At 38.7% G+C, this 10,571-nt stretch overlaps 1 protein-coding gene across 5 annotated transcripts in view; it reads right to left on the minus strand.

The window, feature by feature from the left end:
• Positions 1-10,571, minus strand: part of RUNX1T1 (RUNX1 partner transcriptional co-repressor 1) — a 115,962-nt gene that overhangs the window by 30,236 nt on the left and 75,155 nt on the right. For all 5 annotated transcript variants that reach the window (XM_030266405.4, XM_030266404.4, XM_072924820.1 and 2 more), the window contains 2 exons: positions 8,385-8,566; positions 459-709 (listed from right to left, as the gene is read on the minus strand). In XM_030266405.4, the coding sequence (XP_030122265.1) occupies positions 459-709; positions 8,385-8,566 (433 nt within the window). The remainder of the gene's footprint in view (positions 1-458; positions 710-8,384; positions 8,567-10,571) is intronic.

Below are 10,571 nucleotides of genomic sequence, written 5' to 3' on the forward strand. Positions count from 1 at the left end.
AAACCAAACCATGCTGTGTGGGGTGTGGCTGGTGCTTCTGGTGTTCACATCCTCCATGCTCTGGACATGTCACACACAAAACAGTTCTCTGAAAGATAACAACTTTCTTCTGCTCTAAGCTGAAATCAAGCTACTTTGATGTTGTTATCATCACAAATCTGCCATCAGAAGAAAAATAAAAGGCTCTACCTATCCTTGCCTGCCATACACCTGAGTGTCCATGTCACCCATGCAGCTTTGAAAACACAGGTTCCTCCCATTTTTGACCCTCTTACTTAGAGACAGAATTCAATCCACTTTTACAAATACAGCTCTGAAATAAGGCCATTAGAAGCAGCTGGATGGACAAACAGCCATAAAGGCTATATCTGAACTACAGATAAAAATGTCCTGTTCACAAAATAGAGTTACAAGAGAAACGGAAACCTAAAAAAATGCAGAAAATCAACATGCCTTACCCATAGGTCTGTTTCTGTCCCTGAGGTCCCTGTGATTGGGGTGTCTGTATGAGTCCCTGTAGTGGTGGGCAATGGCCATATCATCCAAACGGTAATGCTGAGGTGGAGGTGGGGTGGGATGAGGCAGACCATTGGGCTGATAAGATAAGCCATTATTTGGACTGTACCGCTGGCCTGGGCTAATAGTGCAGGGCCGCTTGCTTGGATGCTCTGAGTGCAAAGGCTCTCTGTCAAAGCCATTTTCTTTGGTTCTGAAAAACAAAGCAAAGGAGCTTTAATTGACTTAATGAATAGAACTTGGGAACATGCACCCCCATCTACACATGCAGCTTCAGGAACTGAAGTTTGGTCTTTCATTTGCTCCAAATGTGTGGTATTACAGAACATCTCATAACACTGCTGATTCAAAACATACAAAGGACTCATTTGTCTAACCATCCCTGTAACCTGAGAAATACTACCAGGAGAGCCTTCTGACAGAGCCACCTAAAGAGGGGCTGGAGAGCAAGCAGCCTTAGCTGAGATCACAGACTGATGGAGTGAATACACATGCAGTTGCAGAGGTGAAACCATCAACGGATACATGAAGCTAGGGACCAAGAAATTCCTGTTTTCAGTAGTGCTATAGCCTATAGTGCTTAGGAGAAATCTGCAGTTCAAGATTTTTTCTTTTTTCAAGAGGCTACCAGAAAGTCTAGCAGTGCATGGCAGTGTGCTGAAGCTCAGCATACAATGAGCTCCCATCAAGATCACTGTAACACAGAGCCTTTGGGGAAGAATTGACTCTAAATGATGAGAAATGCATCCTTCAGAGATTTTTTGCACCATCTAGGCTATTCCAGTCAAAGGTGTTGTGACTATCATTAATTTTGCAGGAAGATGTCAGGATTTCCCACTTCATTACTCTTAGAGAGGGGTTTTATGCTCGGCAACTTGGAAGAGCTACTGAGGAGAAGATCAGGGTTTTTTTATTTTCTAGTTACTCTTTAATTAAATTCATAATCAGCTATTTCCAAAGAACTCCTGACACCTCTGCCTGAGAACCTTGAACTCACCCTGAACTAATCTCCATTAAAAGTATATTTTAAAAATCCCACAACAGGTTCACAACCCTTTTGGGAAAGTCTTATTTCACTGAAATGTTTGGGGTTTTTTTAACCATATGAATGAAGAAAGTCTACAAAATATTCACTTTGATCAGAAAGTTTCTTAGATATAAATATTGCAAACTGTGTTTTCATTCCTCTCCCCAAAAACTTTTATTAAACTGCTGTTATATTCCAGCTCTTTTATAAAATAACTTTATCCTCTGGAAGAAAGGGATGATATAATGCATCATGTCTAGTAATAACACAATTGTTTGACACTGACAGGTAAATTTGAGCGAATTTTCTTGTTTGCATATTTTAAAAACAACTGCTCTACAACAAACCTTCCCCCAGAAACCAATCAAGCACCCTTGAGGCACTGTCTGTGAGGAAAATTGTCACCTCTCAACAGGTTCCCATTTACCACCAATGAGAGGAGGATGAAACCCAATCATTGCCAATATCCTCTGAGAGAGACAATCAAACTAAGATCTTGTTACTAGTGGCAGGAAATTAAAAGATGGGCTGAATTGTTTTCAGAAGGAGTGAAGCAGAGACCTCACCAAAATTACTAATGCCAGAGAAGCTGCAGATCTACATATATATATATATAACTAAACTGTAATTTGACAAAGAGGGAAGAATTTTTCACCAGCATAGTAGGACATCTATACATCTATTCTCATTTTGGGTAGATATAAAAGACATCCTTTGCTAAAGTGGAGCATGTACCTTGCTCCAAAAGAAATGCAGCATGGCTGTGAAAACTCCTAACCAAGAAAAAGTCCATCATATATTTTTTATTATTTTTGGCATGATGTACCTGCTTGTAATAACACCCAATGGGTGGTGATGTTTCTGACAGCTCTTCAAGACAAGTTTGTATTTAGTGGCTATTGTATGTTTTCTTTGCACATATTTACTCAAACTCGGTGTGCCAATCTTCCAGTTGTCAAAATACTATGCAAGCAAAAAAAATGGGCTTTTCTGTCTGTACAAGGCAAACTAATAATTCAAATAAGTCCTTTAGTACTACAGTTAGAATGTTCTCTAATTTAGATGGGCAAAAGTCAGAAACAGCAAACAAATAACTCATTGACTTGAACACTGAGATAAAACTGGAACAAGTGGGAATCCATTTTTCCTCTTCTACACTACAGCTTGATGTTAAAATAATATATTTTCATACAAATGTATATATTTGCACCTAATGTACAGGTATTTCTGTGTTTTTAAAGAATGCTTTGTACTTAATTGCCTTAACTGGAATGCAGTGGAAAACACACCGGCATATCCATGAACTCTGACTAAGATAGAAACGAACATGACTGTTGAAAATATATTTACTGAAATGATGGTTTTGCTATTATGCTGAGTAATGGCTGCCATGTCTTTTCTGGGTGTAAAAAATTAATTCTACTATTTGTTGTTATATTTTCTGCACTGACCAAATAAGCAGCTTACCAGAATACTAGATGAGACTGTATATAAACTCATTTTATGTTTCTGACCACATAAAAATATATAAAAATGTAACAACTTAGAAAACCTCATCAGAACTGGAATCGCCACCAAATTCACTATATCTGAATACACTGAATAGAGTGATAAAAGATAAGGTGCTGAAGAGTGCCATAATTCAGATGCTCTGAATTTGACCTACTAGCCTGCTTCTGATCTCAGTCCTACTCATTCTTTTAGGTCTCCATCCCTTGGGGCAACAGCATTTTCCCAGGTGCCTGAGGAAGCACTCCTGTTTCCCAGTTACTGGCACACCCATAGGAATAGTAGTTCCAAATATAACACCATCACAATTTTAATCTGCTTTCATCTGATTTTGCAAAGTAACCAGAAGCTGTAGAGAGGAAATAACAGTGAATGTGTAGGAAACATAACTGACACTTTTTTTCCTTACTCCTCTTGGCCACATTTTCCTTGATCAACACTGTGGTTTGGAAAATTGGCAATATACAAAGATGGAGTCCTTCAGCTATAAACACACAGGGGGTCATTTTACTTGAAGTCATGATTTACTTAGATTAAAGACAGCAGAACAGACACTACTTTTTAGCCTGTAAACATTTAATACAATTTACGTTGTTTTTAGGTTGTGATTTCAGTTTTAAATTATTGCAATTTATGGACAATTTCCTGGGTAGAAAATCTGACCATGCAAACTGCCTTGGCTAGAAAATTATGTTTCACCTGATCAAAAGTATAACACGAATTTCAAAGAACACTAAAGTCAGCTTACAAGAATGAGACAAAGCTGTTCATCTACTATTTGTGCAAGATGCTTTAATTTAAACTGACTTCCACCAATAAAGGTTCGATGAATCAAACAAATGATAATGCTTTGCTGGAATAAAGTAGCTGTTTCTGTGTTACAGAAAAAAATTACTTTTCTGCCTTGCTAACAGTTCATATTACAAAATTCTTCTAAAATTCCTCATACTTACATGGCATACAAGGAGCACAGATGTAAGAGCTGTGAACATCCTTCACCTTACTCAGATACTGAGGAGCCTCTTCAAATAAGATTTACCTAACAGTATTATCAAAGTTGATCTCTGTGCCCAAATACTTCTGACAAGTATTTCATGTCATAGGTTCCAAGTGTACTGCTACCACAGCAGCACTTTCTAAAGTCACAACACAATTGTGGCCACTTTTGTTTTCTTCTCCCTCAAAATAATGCTACTCTAACAGAATTTTTTGTTATCCCATATCCACTCTGTAGAGAACTGTCATAAATGTAGAGTCACTATATGACATGCTCACATGCCATCAGCCCTTTCCAGCAAGCTCAAAGGATGAGCAATTAGCACAAAATTTTTTGTTGTAATGTATTTAAAATAATGTGATTTATAATTAAGCATTCATTCAACAAAATAAAAACTCACTGTGGTCCAAGTTCCTTTGCTTTACTACAGTAGAATGTAAACTCCAAAACTTGTAAACAAAATACAGTGAACACTTTGTTCATGACATGTCATGAACAAATTACCAAAATGTGTTGTCTCCTCAGGTGTCAGTTTTCCTCTCTTGCAGTGACTGATGGTTCCCAGTGTTATTACAGAAACAGATTGATCTTTTTAATGAGCTAGTTTAATAGACTCCAAAATCTCACCGTGGCTGCTCATCCGTGTCAGACCATATGCACCAAGAAAACATTCAGTAAAACACAAAGCTTGGCTGTCAGATTGCTCTATAAAACCTCACATACAGTAGACTTGGATATGCAGATAAATAACAAGAATTGGAAAATGGATATGTAGAAAGGGTTCTGAAATTATAAGCAGAAAAAGATGCTGTATGTGTATTTTCTTCAACAAAAAATCATGAGGCAGCTGTGGTTACATGTAACACTTGTTCCACTTTCTTTGCCTAATCCTCTACTGTACTCTTCCTGTAGCAGTATCAGTGGTATGCAGTTACCCATGCCCAAATGAAAAATAAATGTGTATGCATATATGTAACATACACATTATATACAATGCTTGCCTGTGTATAACTATATATCTATAAATCTGTATCATATACCTTAGGAAAAAGATAGCACAAGTTTACCTCAGGGAGACACACATCTTCAATCAAAATTACTCCAGCTGTACTTAGTTCTCCTGGAAAGATGTGGCCTTTGCGCAATCTTTTTTCATTTACTAGCCATGGAGTCACAGTAAACCCTTCCCTTAAAGTATGTCTGCTATCTTCTGCTGAATTTTTATTAGTATATTTAAAAATTACTTATATTTCTAAACAAAAGGCATATATATTTCCATATGTTTCCTTATGCTCCTCTGTAAACAATTAAAATAATTAATAGTGCAATGAGTATAAAGCCAGACAAGTATTTGGTTTCAATACTCACTCAGCCTAGGCATGTTCTGCCTCTGAGGACAGTTTTTTGTGGTTGATTTACTTACATTATCAAAATTAAAAGGTATGCAGACTCCGATTCAGTAAATTTAAGAATCTTTCCAAAAGCATCTTGTTCTTTTTACTAAATCTGTTGCACAAATGTTCTTGAGTGCACAAGACAACTCCACTGAACTTGGCTCAGCCAACACTAACACTTTTTTTTCTTTATAGCTTATATTACAGTCATAGGCAATGGAGAAGTAGATGTGATAACCAGTGACAGGGTTGCTTGACACTGAACAAAACCAACTTATTTTTTAAGCTCAAGGTATCATTCCAATGAGCGCACTGGGCGGTCTCTTTTTACATGAGCCTTTTTCATTACAGCAAACAGTTGCAGGGTCAAAAAGGAAGGCTGGGTTTTTCTGAAACACCACTTCCCCAGAACTGAGGAGCTGAATTTCAGGCTGCAACTGACAGAAGCTCCTTGCTGCACCTTGTAGTGTGCAGGCCAATGGGACACCCCAAGCTACACCCTCCCTGGACCCTGGGGATTCAAACACAGGCTCTTACCCACAACAATGGAAGCTAAGCTGTCTACTACCCCAAAAGCTGCATTACTACCTGTGGAGCAACTGAAGGCTCTCCAAGTTGTGCACAGCCTAAGAGAGACTTCCAGTTGTGAAGCCAAAGGCACTTGACTTTGCATGCAGAGATCCAGGAATTTTAAGAGCACCTACATATTTTAACTAAAAGGAAATGCTAAGAAAAAAAAATCACAAACCATACCCAAATCTCTCTAGATCTGGGCCTCAGTTTTAACTAAAAGATGAAGGCTGACTTTAAAATTCAATATTCTCCTGATCTGCTGGTCCCTTTATGTGCTAATCTTATGTCCTTTTTTTTTATAAAACTAATACAGGGTCTCTCCATTACAAAGTTCTTGTCCTAGTCTCTACCTGCATCACCCATCTTCTCCCTCACAAGCAAGACTGAAGATAACACAGGTGAGACAGTACTTACTACAGTATAGCCAAAATTCAGCACTGTCAAACAGGGTCTCAAAGAGAGGGAGCATTATTCCAAATGCAAAGGATGGAAAGCAAAAGAAAGACTTTATTTTGCATTTTTCCTTTGCGGCCTTAAGTGACACATGAGTAATACTCCTCTCTACAAACAGGAAAAAAAAAAGTGAGTTAGGGCTGTCAGGAAAGCACATCCCTCTTCCTGTCTGTATTCTGTCAAGCAATACCTCACTGGCTTACGAGATAATTTCATGTGTGTCTATCTCCTTGTAGGAAAAATGTTGTGTCTGCTACTGACACCAAAGTACAGTATGCTGACATTTAGTTATTCACAAGATATTAAGAGGCCTTTTTAACAGATATTTTGCTACACTACTCTGCAAAGACTGAGAATATACAGAACTGCCCCAAGGTGCTAAATTTCAGCTTTGCAAAAGTTATTTCATTGCACATAGTAAGAGAATACATGTAAAATGTCCAAAAAGTAATCATCTTTCTGAGGTGCAGAAACATACTTCCATTAACCCCAATAACTCCTTCAGTTTTGTCTAGTTATCTGGAAAAACTGGTGGAAAGAAGGTAGATACATATAAGAGGAGTTTTTCTGCTTATACCTTAATTTTCTTGCTAGTTCATTGTGATTTTTCTGAAACACAATCTCAGGCAAACTAATTTCAAATACTTTCACATCTTTTTCTATCTAGTGGCTATGTGACTTTAAATTTTACTGTTCACTTCTGGCTATGAGAAGTCTAAAGTTTTACTGTGAACTTTCAGACTTTGTTTTCTCTTTATTTTTTGCCATTCAAGACTGTTCCAACACAAAAATGTCACCTGGACAAAGTTACGAGGCTTCTTGACTTTGCAAGTCATCTTTTTCATTTAAAAGATAACTGGGACACTTGCATACCTAAGGCATACAGGTAGTGGTATTTGGCAGAACAGCATAATAAGTTTTCCACACTAAAAACCCATGGCAAACAAATCAATGAAAAATACAATACCCGAGTTTCCCAAAGGTAAAATGTAAATGCCAGTTGAATTTCTAACATTAGCATAGGAAGACAGTTAAAAGTAAATAACCACAAGAGTAATTTCCTTTTAACACAAAACAAAGAACTTTATTCCAAAAAATAAAAACTGTTTCATACCCCTAAAGCCACTGTACTTCACACACATACATTCGCTTGCCCCATTTCTGCCCGGACTTTCCTCAGCTCAACAACAAAACAGATTGCAGTGAACACTTATCCTCTTTGAAAGAAATACCCTTATGCATATGGATATGGAAATATGGCACAACAGAAGGAGTCAAAGCCCTGAGTGTGCTCTGGGGTTTGCCTTGTACATCCCAATATAAATGCCTAGCGACTCTCCTCACATTTAATGTTGAGTTCAACAAAACGTCAGATGCAAAGGACTTGCATATGGAGCTGGCATGATCTGCTGCTTGGCACTTCATGGCAGAAATACTGTGCCAAAGTACTACAGTACTGGCTGACCATTACTTCTGCGTGGATATGACCACAGTGTGCCCTGAGGTGACTGAATCAGTGTGTGCATGTATTATATTTATATACTCAGGAATGTGTATGTAGCTCTCTTTCCATATATACATGTAAGTATGGATATGTAGACATGCATAAGCAGGGCCTGTTATGAAAGGGCATGGGGAATGATTTTAAGCTAATATGAGAGTAGATTCAGACTCGGAAGAAATTTTTTATATGGAACCTGGTGAAACCCTGGTTTCGCAGAGAAGTGGTGCATATACCATCTCTGGAAACATTGATGGTCAGGCTGGATCTGAAGGCAGGACAGGACCCACACCCAGGGAACACCATCCGAGTATCCCCCCCAGCACCCACCCTCTGCTGCCCCTGTGCTGGTGGAGCTCAGCACCTCGGGCCCACAGACTCTGGGAAGGGCAGGAAAGGAACGGCGCTGCTCACCTGTCTGGAGTTCGCCTCTTCCCGTTTTCGTTCACGTCGAGAAGTAGCTCTGAGGAGTCAACAGGTGAGGTGGTGCTGGCATCCAGAAGCAGCTGTTCGTGCTGGGCGAGGTACTGGGCTGGGTTCTGCTTGGCTAGCCTTGCACAGTGCAGCAGCTCCCGCTGCAGCAGGGGCAGATTGGCCTGCAAGAGTGCAGCAGGTGTTAAGAGGGCAGCTTGCAAGAAGTTTCAACAGGGATGAAGAAGAAAAATCAGAAATCAGAGGAAAGTCTGCTTTGAGTTGAAACTGTTGCCATCATTCCCAGCTAGGTTTGTGGTTAGCTGCCTGAAAGGAGGCAGCCTCCAAAAGTGGCCATAGCTGTACTAAATATGCATGGAAGGATGGGACCTTACCAAAAATCTAACAGAAAACAGTAAATGCTGTGAGAAAACCAGGTCTGAGTGCCACATCTTTAAAGAGGGAAAAAGCACTGTCTTGGCTGACTTTTGCTTTCTAACTGTCTAAAACCTGATCTCCTATGGAGCAGCTGTTTTCAACAAGTGACAATCCTTTGTTTCCCATTCAGACTGCATTAAGTACTCAGCAATTGTCTGAAACCAGGGGATCTGCAACTCTATAAACTGCCTCAGTCACCATCCTTTGAGGCCTTGAGGAGAACAGGATTGAGAATAGGATTGCCCTCAGCTTCCCCATTACACTTGCAGTTGCACATTAAGATAAAGATTACAACAAAATCTCACGTTCCAGAGCTTCAGTTAATCACCCGGAGGGCTACAATCCTCCTCCTAGCCAGATGTAGCTTGAAGGATTTCTAACTGTTCTTTTATGGCCCCACTGGGACTTGGGTCATGGCCTGGAGATTACCAGGACTCAGACAAAGAGAACTGAAAATGCTTGTTGATCCCTGGGCAGTGCATTTTGCCCATCTACTGTGGCCACACTTAGTCATACGTTTTGCCAGAACAGGTGGAACCATATGTTCCTTCCCTCTGCAGAGATAGTTACACATCCTGGGAAACATCTTCCTTTCTTGGCAGCACATGCCAACGTCAATACTAAGAAAGGCCACTCATTTTTACCTAATTATTTTTGAATCATAAAGTGATGTGCCTTGGCCTCTCTTTTTCCATCACTATTGCACGATGATTTTTCACCTTAAATTTTTCAAATATTGGATTAAATGTCATAACCTTTAGTAACTAAAGATAAGACAAAGAACTTCAGTAGCTTCCTTTACTTTTGAAATAACTCTCACTTAAAAAAAACCCCAAATAAACTAAACAAAAAAAACTATTTTAAGCAGGAAAATGCTTCTGAAGTCAAAACAGTTCTAAAAGGAATGCGCATGAAACAAAAAAACCCCAGATGTTCTGGAAAGTTTCGAGCCCAGGATCTTGGTAAATTACTTTGTTAGCATTATAACAATGGCAAGTGCTCTGGCACCTGTTGTTACCATAAAAATAGAACCACTGTGTCACAAAAATTGCCAGAATAGTCAGTACATATGAAATTTTTAACAGTGGTGAAAAAAACTAGAAATTGCTAACAGTTATTCATAGGAAGGAAAGACAATTGTGGAATATGGAGGTCTTTTCAGATCTACACAGAACAGAAATATTTTGTGAAAGAACCAAATATCTATTTTCTTTTGGTTATCAGAGAGATTGACTGACTGACTGTGTTGTGAGCAGAGTTTTTCACTTGTTTTAATTTCACTGTTTCTTTAAAAAGCTCACACAGAATGCAAGTCAAGACACTCAACTACTTCAACTGCCTTGCATGACAGAAAATAGTTGGAAAAGTTCATATATATTTACAAATAAGTATCTGGAAGAAATAAAAGAATCAGATCTAATATTTGACTAGTGGTACATACTTAGAAGATGTATCATCACATCTCTGCAGGCCGGTGATGTAGAAATGTGAAGGCCCTACTTCAGAGGTAAGCAATGAAGTAAGAAATAATGCATTTGTGTTCCTTATCCACTATCACAAACAAAAAAGGACCTTTTTAATGCATAGATACTCCTAGAGACAACCAAAGTTTGAACTGTTCAGCAAAAACTGTGATTTATTTTACTTGCTTACCTTCTCCTAAAGAAGTGCTCATTCTTGCCCTTTAACCATAACCACAAACATTTGCACATAAATTTATCTAAATAGATTGAATATATTATCTTTGCACAG

This window comes from Taeniopygia guttata, chromosome 2, assembly GCF_048771995.1.
Source record: "Taeniopygia guttata chromosome 2, bTaeGut7.mat, whole genome shotgun sequence".
In the NCBI taxonomy this organism is placed as follows: domain Eukaryota; kingdom Metazoa; phylum Chordata; class Aves; order Passeriformes; family Estrildidae; genus Taeniopygia; species Taeniopygia guttata.